The 18613-nt window shown below is 34.6% G+C and overlaps 2 protein-coding genes across 2 annotated transcripts in view; both read left to right on the top strand.

Moving 5' to 3' along the window:
- The first annotated feature begins 6335 nt into the window (after positions 1 to 6335).
- Positions 6336 to 7274, top strand: LOC116900533 (olfactory receptor 4F6-like). The gene has a single exon (XM_032902260.1). The coding sequence runs from the start codon at positions 6336 to 6338 to the stop codon at positions 7272 to 7274; it is 939 nt and encodes a 312-aa protein (XP_032758151.1).
- A 1389-nt stretch (positions 7275 to 8663) lies between these two features.
- The window catches only part of LOC116900944, a 176742-nt gene continuing 166792 nt past the window's right edge, over positions 8664 to 18613 (top strand). Inside the window, 7 exon segments of the mRNA XM_032902585.1 lie at positions 8664 to 8902; positions 9733 to 9847; positions 10008 to 10181; positions 12824 to 12930; positions 13988 to 14125; positions 16105 to 16169; positions 17864 to 17897. Coding sequence (XP_032758476.1) covers positions 8664 to 8902; positions 9733 to 9847; positions 10008 to 10181; positions 12824 to 12930; positions 13988 to 14125; positions 16105 to 16169; positions 17864 to 17897 — 872 coding nt within the window.

The following is an 18613-nucleotide window of genomic DNA, read 5'->3' as shown; positions in this document are numbered from 1 at the left end:
CAAATTTAATCTAAAATATTTTATCTTGTAGAGAAAGTTGACCAATTCTAGGAAAAGATAAAAATTATCCAAAAATCAAAAATCATATAAAAGAAAGTAATAGGATTATATTAGTATTTAATAACAAAACTGTGTCAATTATTACTAATTTTCTTAAAACATCCAACTAATTATATGAAACATTATGGGATAATGGATACCAATTGTTTAAAGTTTCTCTCAGAAAAGTGAAAGTAGAGATTATTGGCCATGTTATAGGCAGATATAATGCCTATAAATATTACAAAAAATTGAAACAGACAAATATCTATTGTAAGTACAAATGAGAAAGTATTCAATAAATAAAGTTTATCTAATAATTATACAAATTCTATCCATGAGCAATCACTATATTTATTCTATGTGAGGCCAAATATGTGCTTCCCAATGAATTAATGCAATTTTTCCTATCAATAAGATTACATATATTAATTCATAAAAATTATGCACAATTTGTTTGTGGTAAAGTCTAACATCACTTAATTAAAATCAATTCCTAGAAAACTAAACACAGAACTCAATTTGTTAAAGAATATATGTGAAAATTAATAGGTAACATTATAATTAAATATAAGTAAAGATGAAAATCTCCTTAGCCTTATTCTTAAGTCTATATTTATTTAAAGTTGATTGTCTATCCTATGACTCACTATTTCCAGAATAAACCTAAATAAAAATCAATATCTTTAAGTCTACAATCAATTGGCAGATTGACTGATGAAGAGAAGTCAATTTTCATGTGCTGAATTTAAAACAAACTATGTAGATTATCTCTCTGAAATAAAAATATATTCCTGCTGGTCTGCTTGAATTTGTATAAGTCTTGTGAATGCTAGAACATTTTCTAGAGTTCATATGTGTAACTGAACTAATGTGTTTTAAAATACCCTTCCTTGTTAGTCACAGACTAACATTCTTTCTACTCCCTCTTCAGAAAAGTTCCCTGAGCCTTGGGAAATGCTATTACACAGCTGTCCCTTTTAAGGATGAATATTCTTCAGTATTTCTGTATCATGTCTATTGTGGATCTACTGAAAATAGAAGATTCTATGATGACAGGCTCTATGGCTATTATAAAAAATTTTGGGAAGCTCTTTCTGCTGTCAATTTAACAGACTAATAAAACTAGGTTCTACCCTAGGGATATGGCTTTTCTAGATATAAATTCTTATATCAACAGTAGGGACAAATATGAGTTTATCTTGTAAAATAGGGCATATATTCAGTCAAAAATGGTTGGTTACACTCATTTTCTTCATGCCACTAATATACAGTGGGCATTTCTTGCTACGCCAATCATCACTGTTACTTCCTATATTAGTTAGAAGATAGCATTGTAACTCCTCTTTTTCTCCTCTAGTGACACACATATCACCTTCATAGCAGTATGAAGGGTTCCAATAAGGATGGAGGCTACCAAGTCAATAACAGTATATTTTGCTCATGTCTTATGGTTCAATTATGTGGTATTTTCAACAATCAGCTTCTGCAGGGCAACTAATAACTTTGACAATAGCTTATAGTGTTTGGGTCCTTACATGACATCAATGGCCAAAAACTCCAAAACTTCTTCCTAGCAATGATGAATTTTATTAGCTAGCTTGTAGTGTCTAGTAAGGATTTTGATATCCCAACATAAAGTAACTGCTCTTTAATACACAGCCTTGCTTTCTCCCTCTTTCCCTTCTATCTTCCTTTTAAGTGAGCTTTTTGCCATAGCTGGGGGTCCATATGACTTTTCTCAAAGGTCTTTAGCTTTTTTTTTATCTCTCCATGTAGTCTTTCATCTCCTCTGTGCTAACACTTCTCTCCCCAATTTAATACCTACAGTTTCTCTATTCCTTCTAAACTTTTATATCACTCTGTTCCCCTTGAGTACTCCACCATTGCCCTTCATTAATTTCATGACCTCTATGAGAATTCCAACTATAAAAGATGTATCTGAATATTAAAAGAAACCAAACAATGAACAAACATAAAGCAATTCTACTTCCAACTTTTAACTAGAATATAAGTTAATTACATGGATACACACACACACACACACACACACACACCCCAAAGAGCACAATGGATTTCAAGAATTGCACTTTGACATGTAGGACATGTAGTGCCATTCACTTTTGAGTGCCAAGATTGTTCAAGGTAGTCTCTAACTAAAGGTACTGGATGAACTGGATAGTTCCATGAAAAGATAATTACATTAAAATTTTATTTAATGTTTAGTTATTTAATACACATCCCAATTTTGTCAATGATATTTAATATTTAAGTAAACATTGAAATGTCAGTAATTAAAATGCCTGAAAACTTTGCTGTTATGCTTCACTAGATGGATTTTGTTTTGTTTTTCATTTGCTTTCTTAACCAAATTGTCAACACTATCCATTGAGTCCAATTCCCATGATGAAAGTGCTAGGGATTCAGATTACCAGCCTGCAAGTGGCTAAAACCTTCACATAGTACTGAAGAGAGAAACACTTTAAGAGTTGCAACAGAACTGGAAATAGGAATTTCTGTTGTCTTTATTTTCATTAGTCAGGTAAGTGGGATGCCACTATTAAAGTCAATAGCCTACTAAAATTAGTAGTTATTTTTCTTGTATAAGTAATGTTTAAGTCTTGGGTAACCGCAATATAATAATTTATTCTTTTTGTTATCCTTTTTACTTAAAAGTATTTAGTGATCTTTCATTTCCATAGAGAACTCAAAATCTTTACTGCTTTTTCTGTTTTTGTTTTTCCTGGAGATTTCTGGTCCAAATTGTATTTTCATGAAGACTAGCTAAAGACATAGGAACTTGTCTTAAAGTGACTTTCTTAGATCAGCCATAAGTAGATGAGATTTTCTAGAATAGCAATAAATAATTCTTCTGGTATCAGTTTTTGGTAGCTTTAAGTTCAGAGCATATCATCTTTATCAATAAAATAGTCATCAGTTATCTAAGCACTTATATACTTGCTTATGCTTACAGTTCCTAAAACCTCACCTCCCTCAAACACAGTGTACTTACCATGAACCAGGATTTATTAACAAGACACACTCTCTGATTTTTCAGAAGGTCATGAATTGATAAAATTTCAAGAGAATAATCATTATAAATAATATAATGGACATGTAATTTAACATGTTTGCAGATCTGATGTTAGGGCATAGAGAAAAGCTATCTAATTCAGAATTAAGTAGAAAGGTATTCTCGATGAATTGACATAGGAGAGAATTTTTGCTATAAGAAGCAACAAATTAAATAAAAACATCAAGAAATAATTTGCTTTTAAATAAAATAAAGAAACATAGCTACAGTCATGGAAGAATACAGGGTTTTGTTACAGGTGGAACAGAAGCTGGGGAGATAGGCAGAAGAAGGTTTACAAGAACTTTCCTGCGATAGTAAAATGCCAGCAAGCAGAATTCACTTGAAATTTTAAGCAGAAAAGCATCAGGAAATATTCTTGGTGTGCTTCTCACCTGCTTCCCCTTTAGAGTTTATTACATTCCTTCTTATTCAGTTACATTCTCTCCTGTTTCTTTCTGCTCCGTGTCTACATTACATCTCCACTCTTTGATTTTCATCTACTTTGTTATTAGTATCAGCTAACTAAATGGTGATTATATTTTAATGTAAACTAACAATATATTCCTCATAAACTTGAGTTAAATATTGGTGATATTATGAAGAGCATTTCTGAGAATGCTCTTTAAGTGAATTCTGATATTTCATGGGAAATCCACTGTTTTCATATTGGCAGTCTTTACTATAACTATTAGAGTTTGTTTGAATGATTCTGACATTACTATGTGAATTTTTAGGGCTGTTTATCTTGATCCTTCTATGTTCTAAATTAATTCACTTTTAGCCTGACAGCATACAAAGTATTTTTAGTCACCCAAATAACACATGAATACTCTGGAAGTAAAAGCCATATGAATGCCTACATTTTCAGATTCTCCAATGGTGATACTAATGAATATTCCTGAACATTATTTATTCGTTCAATTTTTTCCGCTTACTAATTTTACTTTAAATTCTTCAACCTTCAAATTGTAAATATTCCCAGATTTTTATGTGGAAAATAGCTTAATCTCAATGTTTCAAACTATTCCATTGCATAAATGAACATTTAGGTTGCTAATAGATTGATTTGCACTATTCAAAATTAATAATATATATAACATACTGTAGGATAAATGTTACTTATTTATGCATAAAACACTTACATTGATGACAGTTTTCTAGAAATCAACATGTTATCTCCTTTTAGAAAATATTTTCAATTTATAATCCAAGAGTGAAAAGAAATCTTTAGGAATCTTGATAATACTGAATTTCCTTTCTCTCATCTATGTCTCATTACTCTTTGTCTATCTCTTTCTATAATTATTTGTTTTTTTTATCCTTCTTGATTATGTTGATTGTTAATCTAAAATATAGCAAATTGCTAATGACCTATAAGATAAAATTAATCTTATTGTTAAAAAGCCTATTGCCCATTGAGTGTATATTTTGTAAATTATATGCATACTCCTCTTCTCCTTAAAATTAAACCTACTACTTGTATCATGAAGTCTTATCCCTTCTGCGAAACATAATATTATAAATTATGATAGTTTTATAAGCCATAATCAATTAGTAACAAAGGATATTTTGACATATAAAAGAAAGCCAAAGTAAACTGCTAAGTTTTCCAGCTATTTAGAACAAAACAAAATCTAATAGTATTGTTTTTATTAGTGTTTCTGCATATAATGGGTAATGCATGTTCATGTGTGAGTACACATGTGTGGATGCCTGTGCACATGCGTCAAGGTCTGAAATCAGAGAATAATAATAGCCGTTGTTCTTCAAATGCCAGCTAACTTGGTTTACTCTGAGAATGTGTGAAACAAGGTCTCTCTCAGTTGCCTGGGGTTCACAAATTTTCTTAGAGGGACTAGCCAGTGAAATGAAAGGATCTGCCTGTCTGCGCATTCTAATTATAAACTCAATCACTGTGCTAAGAGTTTTACCTGGATTTCTGAAATGAAATTCAGCACCCCAGCCTGCACAACATTCACTTTACAAAACTGAGCTATCTCCTCAGCCCTGACTTTCGTTCTTGATATTTTTCTATAACCTTTCTTTGTAAACACAGAATATACAACTTTGTACTTCTGAATGTACATGTTTTGGATTCCTCACATTTAATGAGTAAAATTATAACTCCTTTGATGGAAAACATATACTATCATTTACCTCTGTGATTGTACCTTCATCCCTTGCTTAGTTTGTTTCTCTAATTTAAACTTAAAAAAGTAACTGATACATAAAATATTACTATTAGCTAAGTATGACAGAACTATCCTGTTTTTCTTAGAAGTATAACTCTTAAATAAAAGCTTCTGATGTATTTTTTGTCTCATAACGATTTTCATTAAAAATGCATTATTCACTTTCTACTATAGCATTAGTTTTTGTTTCCCTATAGCTAGACTTTGATATTCTTTTAAAGGTGTCTGTTAAAGAAGCTATACCAAGTTACATTGTGACTGTCAGTTCATGAAACTGTATTGTTTCCTTTTGTCCTTATTTACAGAACTTTATCAGATTATGAGGGATTTGATGACATGAATAAAAATCAATAATCTTTGCCTTCTGTTTATATTTCTTCAGATAGTACAGCAGTAGATTTACCACTTACATGGTGACTATGAACCTATCGTTAGGATGAAACAGTGAAGATCTTAATATAAGAGCTTTCTTTACTTTTAATGCACTTCCATTGTCTCAAGGTCATTGCAGAGGACATTTCAAACCTGTATACTCTAATTCCTCTTCTGTGGTAACTGCTATTGTTTGGCAGATTGTAGGCAGATGCCACTGAGATGAACAACCCTTCTATGTTTCTTCTTTATCTTAGTCATCAGGGTTTTGTCTATGTTTAAAGTTGTTTACTTTTCTGGTATTCAATCTGTCTGTAATTCTGCCAGAAACTGAACCACTGTCTTACTAAAGAACACAATATTATATTGGGAATATAATATATACTTGTAATGAATTGTAGGTAAATAGAGGCACAGTCTTCAAAATATGGAAGGTCACAGTAATTTGTTAGTCCATATTTTGGACACAATTTAAGTGTTTTTCTTTCAACATTTACTTATTTTACATTTTACTTTTTAATATGAAATTATTTATTGTAATGCATTCACAAATAAAATGTCCCACTGCTAGGTTATTATTTTACTATTTCTGGTAACTCTTTACTAATTTTGTTTTGGGTATTTTAGAAAGATCTGAATAACTGAAGACAGATCCAATGAATGAAGCAAATTACTCTGAAGTATCTGAATTTATATTCCTGGGACTATCAACCTACAGACCAACACAGTATTTCCTTTTTGCATTCTCTATAATATCATATGCAACAACATTTCTAGGAAATTTCTCAGTTGTGTTTATAGTGATCTTTGACCCTCATTTACATTCACCCATGTACTTCCTTTTAGCTAACCTTTCATTTGTTGACTTTTGTTTTTCTACCTCAACAGTTCCTAAGTTGATTTCTGATCTGTACTCAGGTCACAGTATCATTTCAATCCAGAGCTGTATCTTCCAGATGTTTGTCCTCCATCTCCTGGGGGGATGTGAAATGGTGTTGCTGGTAGCCATGGCTTGGGACAGATATGTGGCCATATGCAAACCTCTCTACTACCTGACCATCATGAACCCACGGATGTGCTTTTTGCTTTTGATTGGTGCCTGGATTATTGGTCTCATTCATTCAGTGGCTCAATTAGCTTTTGTTGTCCATTTGCCTTTTTGTGCTTCTAATGAGATAGATAGTTTTTATTGTGATCTTCCTCGCTTTATCAAATTGGCCTGTATAGACACCTACAGAATGGAGTTCTTGGTTACTGCTGACAGTGGATTGATTTCTCTCAGTACCTTCTTCTTATTGATTATGTCCTACATCTTCATACTGTTTACTGTACGAAAACAGTCCTTGGGCAGTTTGTCCAAGGCCCTCTCAACACTTTCTGCTCACATCTCTGTGGTAATTTTGTTCTTTGGACCATGCATCTTTGTGTACATATGGCCATTCCCCACTGTGCCAGTGGATAAGTTCCTTGCCATTCTGGATTTCATGATTATACCCATCCTGAACCCTGCCATTTACACACTGAGGAACAAAGACATGAAGGTGGCAATGAAAAGACTGAGTGTTCAGCTTCTGAATAAGAAAAATATCTGCTAAGTTTCTCATAAGCATGCACAACCTGAACACTGTATTATAAACACAAATGTTAAATGACCATCTCTACTTTGATATGATGTATTTTTTTATTCCCACAATTTGATTAATTTATTTTGAGTTGATAATGGTATGGTTATTAGCTATATAATATTACATATTTACTCATTGTTTATTTACATATTATAGATGCACTACTTATTGATTACATATTTATTGGCTATTATGAAATGCTTATTTTAGACTATTTGAAAAGCACTAGTGGAAACATTAGAAACGTATTATCCAATATTTCCACATCTGAAGTAATTTATCATTGCCTTCAAGACATTTCTTGTACTAGGGCTACATTTAATCAAACTGGCTTCAAACTCAAAATCCCCCTGCATCAGCCTCCTGGACATTGGGATTAAAATGTTCCCCATCACATTTGACTTGCTTTTCGGTTTGTGTTTGTGATGAATGAGTGTGTATTTTGCGACTACATGGTGTGGGTGAGGGCCAGCAAGAATGGGAGACAGATGTAGTCTAGACTCTTGTGGGAAACCTGGAGTGGGAGACATTGAAGAGTCAGAGGTAGGTTAAGAAAGGTTGATTCTAGACTGTACTTTCCAGAAGTACATTTGAAGAGATGAACTTATATAGGAGCTGAGACAAGAGGTGCTGCCTAAAATTCTAGCAGCTCAGAGGAAGGAGAATGGCGTTCAAGAGGGCTTAGAGAAGAAAGAAGAGGAGGACAAGGAGCTTAACCTTGTATGAGTAGGGGAGGAAGGGAAGAAGGAGAGGGAGGGAAGGAGAAGAGAAGGAAGGAGGACAAGCACAGAGACAGAGGTGGAGGTTGAGAAGGAGCATTTCTACAATGAGGATGACAAATGTGCTTTAAGAAATAACTCAGGACATTGATCATTTCTTAAAAGCTACTCAGCGGGAAAGAGGGTATAAGAGAAGGACTTGTGTGAGAGGATATTGGAAAGAAAGAAAGGGCTGGGCTGTAAAGTGAATAAATAAATACATTTTTAAAAAGGAAATAACTCAGATTTCCATCAAGCTCTATAGATATTTGAGGGTCTTTGATGGAACTCAGATTTACTTTCCTGCAGTAGGTTGGTCAGAAGTGGCTTGTACAAGCACAAGGAACGCCCTTAAATCCCAACGATGTTGCAGTACTCAAGCCATGTTCTTGTGCATGCGCACACCAACGCTTACTAGTGTTGCTTGGCAACCTGGATTCTATCAACTGTATCTGTGGGAGCCCGAAGCTATTTTCCCCACCCTACTATCTTGGTGGGGGAACCTTGTGTTCATATCTTGATTTAAGCTGATACTAAGTTTGGGTGTTAGTGAGTCTAAGGGGTGAAAGGGGGAGGGTGGCTGAGACCAGTAGCCTCAATCATGAAGAAGATCTTGGTTCATGGAGTTAAGGAAAAGACACCAATGGGTTTCTGCGATGTCCCACGAAAAAACCTGTTGGACTTTTTACGCGATATGAAAAGCATTTCTGTCCCAAACGAACCCAGATACAAACCTCTCAGAAAGATCCACCAGGCTGCAAGCGAGGGTGATACAGAGAGACTACAGAAAATGATAAATCTTGGTAAACACAGTGTGCATGACAGAGACTTTAAGCAAAGGTAATAGGGGCTATGATCTACTGGGAGTGGCCGGAGTGGAGGATGTGAAACAACCTCTGTTATGTCCAAAGAGCAGGTTAAGGGACCCAAAGGGGGGAGAAGGCTCTCTGTACTCCTTGTCCTCTGGATCCTTAGCACCTCCTCATGACTTGCACGCCTGCTAGCTAGCCCAGATGTTTCAATTCCACCTACAAATTTATCCTGATAAATCATGAACTTACCAAGTATATTTATCTGTTTTCTCAACCAATTTGTTTACCAGTAGTAATATGAACACCGACTATGCAGCATTCATATTGTATTATTTTTAAAAACTTTTTTTGCTTTGTCCTCTCTAAACAAATTTAAATACTCTAAGTCCATTTTACAATCCTTGAAATTAATCGTATTTAAACACACCAGAAAAAAAGTAATCATCCTGTACTTAAACTCTTGTGTGCTAAGTAGAAGGAATAATGATAATCTTAAACTGAGCCGCTAAGCCCAGGTAGAAATGTAAAAAATGCATAATTCCCATTAGTACATCATTATGATATTCTATGAAATAACTACTATTTTTTTATTTTTTAGATTTAATGATATCAAACACACTGCCTTTTTTTACTAATATAGAAAGTACTATTACAGTAATACTAATACTAATATAGTAAGCTAGTAAATTATTCTATTTTCTTCACAAGGGAATTAGATATTTGTTCAGAAGGTGGAAGAACCACCTAACATTCAATGGGTAATAATTCTGTGCCATTTAATATATTCTTATTACATGAGTAATTGTTAACGTTTATACAGCATTTTAGAATATCATTAAAAATTCCCTTTTTCTCTAGGACTGCTCTCCATTTTGCCTGTGCCTATGGCCATGTGGAAGTAGTAAGTGTTCTATTGAGAAATAACTGTGATATTGATGCCGCTGACAGGAACTCCATCACACCTCTGATGAAGGTATACATATATATACTCCTCCAAATCCAGCATAAAATAGACTTAATTTAAGTAATTGGAAAAGGAACCTACTCATGAACCTGTCACTACTTCATGAATCCTACGTGATGTTTATATTAAATTCTTTGAGCAAACTATCTGTTTCTTGGTATATTCCTAGGCTGTTCAAAATTGGACATATGAATGTGTGTGTACATTGTTGAAGCATGGGGCTGATCCAAACCATATGGACAAAAATGGCAATACTTCTCTCCACTACGCTGTGTCTGAAGATAACCAGACACTGGCTAAATGCTTGCTTAAATACAGTGCAAACCTGGAACAAAAGAACAAGGTATCATTAAACTCACTATAGTTCCCAAATAATCTGAAATGTATATGTGTGAAATGTATTAACAGTAATAGGGGTAAGATTAACTTCACATGCTAAAAATTCAAGCATTCTTGAATAAAAATATTCTGACATGGCTTAGTAGTTTGTTTAACAACATGATCTCAAAAAGGATGTTTTAAAAGAAGCATTAAAATATAGAATGTATAGAGTATAGCATTGAAGACTGGTATATTTACTGTTTTGCATCAAGATAAAATTTAATGTCTTTTTTTCTTTACAAAAAATTAGTTTCTAAATTTTGTGAGGCGGTACTCTTTGAGAGCAAAACTTCCCTTGCTAATGAAACTATGTTAAAATTCAAATGAAACAAAATAATTTGTGATAAAGCTTATTGTTTACAAATAATATCTAATGATATATTTCTCTGTGTTAAGACTGAATGAAGAAAGAACCAGAACCTGATCAGAAATATGTATGCCATCTCAAAATTAGGCTATTAAAGGGATACAAGAAGAATTGTTACTATTTTCAACTTATTATTTCAATAATTTTTAAAATTTATTTTGATCATATTCTTTCCAACCCCCAACTCCTCCCACATCCTCCTTGCCCATCTTTTTACCTATCCAACTTCACTAAAATGGAAAACCAAGGACACCACAACTCCATAAAACACAAATAAAAAGAACCAGAATTGTTTGAAGATGCGTTTGTGTGTACTGATACTGTGCTTTCTGTTTGGCAAGTAGCCATTCTTGAGTTACAAACATTCCTGCATAGCTCCACCTGAAGAAAACGCTGAAGATACAAGTGTTCTGTGTGTGGAAAACCAGAGGAAATGTCAAAGAATTTACTGGCATATTTTCACTTTTGGCAAAGAAACAACTACTACTTAGATCAGAACATAACCTCTGTTCTCAAATCTAGGAAGCTTGCTTGGATGGGAGTGAGAGGATGGAATTCACATTTTCACATATTGAAATGATCCTAGCTGCTTGTTCTATCCCCATCAAGGGACACTAGAAATGCGTTAGTGCCCCTGGCCTTTCTCTTTTCAGTGATAGGATCTGATGGGGAAAGTAATTAGCCATGTGGATTAAAAATGAGACTGAAATGAGAGGCTGCCTCCTAGTTTCAGAATTTCGTGTCTCTCTGGAGAATTTGGACATCTCTATAACAAGTGGTGGTTTCTATGAAGCTTTGACTCTGTAAATCTAATTTGTCATGGGCAAGCATATTTATAAAATTACTTCCCTTAAATTCTGAAACAGTTCCTAGATAAACACTAAATATGTGGATGCTGAACTCAAAATCCTAAGAAACTTTAGAAGGGCCAGTTTGATTACAATAAATCTTAGCCCAACTTTCTTCTTAAGTAAAAGAGTAAAGGATTTTCTTTAAATATATATAATTTTCAGTATATATATATATATATATATACATATATATATGTGTGTGTGTGTGTGTGTGTATAAAGAAAATGGAATAACAATGGAAATCATTGGCTTATAGAATAATCCCCCTTGCTTTCAGACAACAATAATTCACTACTTTTAAATGCTCTTGAAAATAATAATTAGATGCTAGACTTTTAAAAGTTCTATTAAGTCAACAGTTCTCAAACTGGTAATTACAAGGAATTTTTCTACATCAAATAACAAACACAAATTTTTCTACAACAAATCACAAACCTCGAGAGTTAAAGCTGTTAGGTGCTCTCCTTGTGACTTGCTACAATGTATCAATGTTCCAGGCATAATGACGTAGCATTTCAGTAAACACTGAAAACCAAACAGCAAGGGAAAACAGAATGCAAGGGAAATTAACAAGTGTTTGAAGCTTTCTGGGACAATGTTAAGAGTATATATTTCCTTCTGTGTAGTAATCACTTTTGTAAAACATATTAGAGAGATGATTTCATTCTCTATTCATTTATAAATTTTGGGTTATAAAAACCTATTGGAGAAAACACTCACTGGAAAGATAAAAACAGGAGCTATGGACTTATCATGGTCTATGAATACCATTTGTTTTCTCCAAGAACTGAGCCCACTGCTAAGCCTCATGTAGAAACCTGCTTAACAAATTGCTCTTCAGACCCCCAGAGCTCCCAGGGGACTAAACCACCAACCAAAGAGTACATATGGAGGGACCCATGGCTCCAGCTGCATATGTAGCAAAGGATGGCCTTGTCTGGCATTAGTGGGATGGGGGGGTCCAGTGAAGGCTCGATGCCCAATATAGGGGAATGCCAGGGCGGTGAGGTTGAAGTTGGTTCCTCATAGAAGCAGGGGAAGGGGGAATGGAATAGTGGGTTTCCTGAGGGGAAACTGGGAAAGAGGGTAACATTTGAAATGTAAATAAATGAAACAAACAAACAGAAATAAAGATACAGAAAAATCTCAAAAAAAAAAATGGAATTCTAGACTCACGAGATAGCTCTGTGGGCACAGGTGCTTACTTTCCCACATAAGTAGATAAAGAGCATTTCAAAGAGAAGGGAAGTTCTTTGGACCAAGAGGGAAGGTGCTGCTTTCTCACTTTAGCAAGGGTTTCTTTTCACAGAGGGTTTTAAAACTAAACTAAGTTCAAAATTGCAATGTTTTTGGATCTTGGGTTGATTTGTTTTGTTTGTTTTGCAGGATGGCTTTACACCACTTTTGCTGGCTCTCAAGGAAAACAAAATAGAGATGGCGAAGTTTTTAGTAAAGAAAGGGGCAAATATACACGTATTTGATGAGATGAAAAGGTATCATTTGGATTTTAAAAAACGAGCATCATACTGAAATCACAATAATCATACGGCCAGGAAATAGACAATTGATAGGAAGAAGACTAACATAGGTATTCCATGATCACATATCAATTAGTCATCAGTCTTATCAGTTAGGTCAGAAAAGCAATGTGTACATGAGCAACACAAATCATTTATAATAAGCTTCATACCCCCTCATATTTATTGATGCTCCTTATTTGATATTTTGTATGGTTGGTCAACAAATCTTGGAACAGATCAATGGGTTTTAATTTGGTTTTACTAATTTTTAAAGTTTGAACCTTTTGTTCACAAAAAGACTCAGTCATTCCGTAGTATTTCTGCTTTTCCTTACACATTTGTCTAATAACATGCTATATTATTCACAAAATGAGTTGACCATCAGTCTAAAGATAAGTTGATGCAAGCATTCAATTCCCTTTTGGTGGCTAAAAATTGTTATTATAGGATGTTGCTCAAGCCCACCACTCTTTATGTCCATTGATGTTTTTATATTTACTTATTAGTGGGGAAAGAAAGCAAATTAGCCTCACTAGGATGAAGTTTAATGAGCAAATGCAGATTCACACAATAAATTGGTTATAATGTTGGATAGTTAGTTGCTAGGGTTGTGATTACACGAAACTAGAGAAAATGGAGACATCTTCATTTAAGTTTTAATTAAGAATGAATCTCATTAAGATACAGTATATACGGTTTATACAGCATGCAAAGCATACACAGAATATACAGCATTTACAACACACCCACTATATACAGTATATATATCATATATAGTATACACAGCACACAACACATAAGGTATATACAATGTGTGCAGTATGTGCACTATGGAAGGCTTCCTATCCACTCTTCCTTTTGTCTTTGGACACAATATATAAAAATGTACACTTGTTTCCCACAGTATTTATATATGATTTAAAAAGTCAACTCCATAAAGATAAGCAAGATGGTAAATTTGTAACATACCCAAGTATTAATAGTTTTAACTAAAATACTTAATAATGAAGCTATTTCTGTGTTAATTCAGAAACACACTTTTATATGCCATAAGATGGGACTCAAAAGATATGGTCAATCTACTTTTGGATGAAGGCATTGACTTTTTCTTTAAAGATGTATTTGGGTGGACTGCATTACGGTATGCTATTGAAGGCACAAGTAAAGGGTAAGTGTTCGCATTAGAATGCTAGTAAACACTAACTTGTAATTCAAATTAACCACAAAGTCTTCATCTTCTCTCACACAATATTTCATTGTTGACTCTAGGTTCCTTTGGAATAGCAGTGACCATCCAACATGAAAAAGATATACTATTAGAAGTAGAAACAAGGGATGATTTTTTTTTATCTCTTGACTTGGCTTGAAAATGCTGAAGATTGAACCAAGCACCTCATCTGCTACGGTCAATCCTGGCACTGACCTACATCTCCATGTGGGACTTTCCAGATCTTCAGCATTATTGAATCTAATATTTTTCCTTTTATTCAAGTATAATCTTCATAAAGTGTACACAGACACACACACACACACACACACACACACACATTCCAGTGTTTGATATTCTAATTAGCTGTTTCATTCTTCAGACATGGTTATGCAGAATGTTGTGTTTCTGATCAATTTTTATTTATTATTATTTAAATCTTGAAAATAATGGTTTCTGGTTTCTTAACTCCCAGGGAGAGAGCTCTCCTTTGAAACACAGATGGAGAAGAAGGCATTCTGGTCCCTCTTTTTCTTCTACAGGTTCTGTTGCTGCAGTGTCAATATTAGCTCTGCTCCTGGAGAACAATAGTGGTTGACCTTGATAACCAGGTTTCCTTTGTTGAATCAGATTCTTAATGCTTTATGTTAATTCACACTTACATTGAACACTTAGTGTATTTTAACTGAGTTATTAGTCCCATGGTGTTAGTGCTTTTCTTTGACCGCTGGGTTTTTTTAGTTTGTGCCATGCTCATGGCTAGTAATCCTTCTTATTAATTTAGAACCTGATGTGGAGTCCACATGCTAGTTTAACCCAGACCTTCAAGTTTTATTAACTTTGAAGAATTTGTCCATCTCTTCTGGTAGAAATTATGACTTGGAATAATTCTAAGCTGTTAAAAATGTTCAAATCATGTTGTAAGAAACACCAGGAGTCTGCTAGAACTCCAATTGCAGATCCCATTGCATTTTGTGCATCATTTCCTAGGGGCTAGAAGACCCAATGTCATCTTTCCCTGGGTAGTTGCCAGCTTCAGACTCTATTTAAGAGAACTGGTTCATATTACAAGCTATTGGAACCCATGTATCAAATATGAGTTTATTTTCCAAAGCATTTGGAGATAAACAGGACAATCAATCATTCCAACAAGGATCTACACGTCTGGAGTTTGATTAGGTAGAGGAGGGCTGGGGGTAACCAAGGTGTGGTTTTAGAAAGTTTTAGTTTTCAGCCTTTGGTGATTTACATTTCAGTAACAGTGCAGAGCACAATCAACTCATCTAATGGAAAGAAATCACATGATAAAAAACTTCAATTTTCAAGCTGTTAAATAGCTCCCATTTCTAAATCATAAGTCATAAAATTATATGAAAAATATTGAAAATTAGGGAATGTGGTACTTAACCTTAATTATCAAGTGACACAGGTTAGAGTCACTTGGAAAGGAAATGTCATTGAGTGATCCCGTAGATTAGATTGACCTATAGGATGGTCAGTGGAGAATTGTCTTGATGTGGGAATTCCCAGCCTGCTTTGAGCAGCTCCATTCCCTAGGCAGGTGTCCTGAATTGTGTAAGAACAGAGTTAATGAGAAGCATGAATTTGAATTCATTTCTTTCTGCTTCTGATGGTGGATGTGCTGCAACTACTGCCTCAAATTTCCCGCAATAATGATGTACCATTGTGTGTGAAAATAAACACTAACTTTCTTATGTCAGGCTATCTTATCATGGCAACATAACAACGAAAGGATTTCATGATTTCTGGACAGCTATAATATGTGATTATAAGACCATGGAAGGAAATAACACATTGGGTTTTATTTGATTATTATGATAATGCCTTTTAAGATTCTGAAAAAAATTAACATGGTATAAAATGTTTTATTTCATATCAATTTTAAAATAGTAATTTTATGTTTTTTCCCCACATGTCAGTAGCCGAGAGATTCTCATGAACTATGATGAAAAGTTACGTAGAAAAAATAAAAATGGCATTCCAGGTAAGGTTTATGAGAAAGATAAGTGAATATTAAACTCATGGTCAGCACACATCCAGTGCAAACCAACACTTTTATTACTTGTGTTCTAAGCTTGCGTAATTGAAACTGCCCCACATATTTTAAATATTTTAATTTAGGCAATAGCACTAACATTCTGTTGCCATGATTTTGTTATCATTCACCAAAGTTGTCTCTTGTTATAATAAGCAACATAGTGACCTTACTGAATGAATGCACTTTTGTCTATGTCCAAACAGGATTCAGTTATCCCGGACTGTCTCCCACCTTATTGTATATCTGAAATTGGTTTTGAACTCCTGATCTAAGCTCTTCTGATTTCTTAGTAGTTGAGGTTAGACACGTGTAGCACATACTCAGCAGTTTTCTTTATTAAAATCAGTAACTTTTTGTCAAACTAGGGATTGAATCCAGAACCTCATGTCTTTTGTTAACTGGTAATTCTTTCATATGCATTTTAAATATTATTTATTTATTCCCTTTTTATCTAGATCATAGTCCTCCACCCCTCCTTTCTTTCCAGACATATCCTTACCAATCCCTCCCTTTATTTCCCATCCCTTATCCTCAGGGAAGGAAAAGTCCTCCTTGGTTACCACCCCACCCTGGGACATCCAGCCTCAGTAGGCCTAAACACATCCTTTCCCACATAGGCACAACCAGGTAGTCTAGTTATGGTAAGGGGATCCAATAGCAGACAACTGAGTCAGGGACAATCTCCACTCCAATTGTTATGGGACCCACATGAAGACTAAGCTGTGAGTCTATACAAATGTGGAGGGGGCCTAGGTCCAGCCCCTGCATGTTCTTTGGTTGGTGATTCAGTCTCTGTAAACCCCTGTAATCCCAGGTTAGTATCCTGTGTCCCTGACCCCTCCAGCTCATTCAATGTTATCCTGAACTCTTAAATAAGATGCTCCAAGCACTTCTTAATGCTTGGCTGTGTATCTCTGCATCTGCTTCCATCAGCAGCTAGGTGAAGCTTCTAGTGAAAGACTTATGCTACGGTCCTGTCTACAAGCATATCATTAATAGTTTCAGAGATTGGTTCTCTTACATGGGATGTGTTTTGAGTTGGGCAGTCCTTTATTGAACTTTCCTTCAATTTTTACTCCCTCTTTATCCCTGCATTGATATGTTGTGAGTGGGTTAATGTCGCTCTCCCTGCACTGGAGTCCTACCTGGTTACAGGTGAAGCCATTTAAATCTCCATTTACCCCGCTTAAAGGAGTATCAGCTAGAATGGAAGCTGCCCTGTCCCAAGGCTACTCCAAGAGATGAATCAATTACTATTCTCACTCACAACCCTCTCCCACAGCTGCTCTCTCCACACCTGGTACTCCTTCCCTGCTCCTCACCTCACCCCTCTTCCACCCAGTTCCCTTCCTCCAGCTATCTCTAATTTGTTTACTCTTCTGAGTGAAATTCATACACCTTGACTTCAGTCCTCTCTATTATTTAGTTTTTAGGTGTCTGTGAATTGTAGTGTGGTCATCCTGTGCTTTATGGCTAATGTCCACTTACAAGTGACTACATAACATCTATGTGTGTCTGGGTTTGGGTTCACTTGGGATGATATTTTCTAGTTCCATCCATTTGCCTATTGTCAGAGTAATATATTTTTAACATTTTAGATTTTAACTGATCTATTTGAATGCATTTCTTTTTTTACATAGAATACAAGAAATTTGAAGACAACTCGTTAGACAAGTAAGAATCATATAATTATAAAAGTCATGTTTTCTAACCAAGGGGTTACCAAGTATTTTACTCTGTAGTTCCCCCAATATTTGTATTTGACAGTTATTTCTTATAACCACCATAATAAATGGTTAGTTTTTTTCTATTGTAACTTACTTTCGAATTATATGATTGTCACTCAGAATAGTGCTTCCATGAGATGACTATCAGCCTACTTTGGTTCCTCATGTACTTCCTTACTCATTTCCAGATTGACAGGAGTCCACAGAAGCTTTAAAACCTAGATACAAAGCATCAAATTTCAATGTTGAATGAAAATGTATTACAAGGTTTCTGTTTTGTTTTCATTGGGAAAACCATTTCCAATGATCACATAGACATTTGGATATATATTTATTTATTTATTTCAATTAACTTTAAAAGATTTATGATATTTCAAGGAACTCCTTTTACTGTTTTAAGGTGAAGGAGAATTAATAATTTCTTGAGAATTAATAGCTGCTTTCATTACAGAAAAACATGGCATCAACATTTGAAGCATGCTTTCATTGGGTTAAAATCGCACAAGTGTTGTAAACCACTGAATAGGTTTTGAAATCTGCATTCACTTTAAGCAGTTTGTGAAGTCAAGTTCATTAAAGGCCCTGTCAACATTTACTTTGTCACTATTGGTATGGAACAGACATTTAGCCTTTTGCAGATTAGAAGAGGCAGAGGCAAAGAGG

The sequence above is a fragment of the Rattus rattus genome, chromosome 5 (genome assembly GCF_011064425.1).
Source record: "Rattus rattus isolate New Zealand chromosome 5, Rrattus_CSIRO_v1, whole genome shotgun sequence".
NCBI lineage: Eukaryota > Metazoa > Chordata > Mammalia > Rodentia > Muridae > Rattus > Rattus rattus.
Note: the sequence above shows the minus strand (reverse complement) of the source record. Positions and strands in the feature narration are given on the sequence as shown.

What these genes read in the sequence shown, in the direction of transcription:
- LOC116900533 (XM_032902260.1), top strand. Translation starts at nt 6,336, where the DNA reads ATGAATGAAGCAAATTACTCTGAAGTATCTGAATTTATATTCCTGGGA.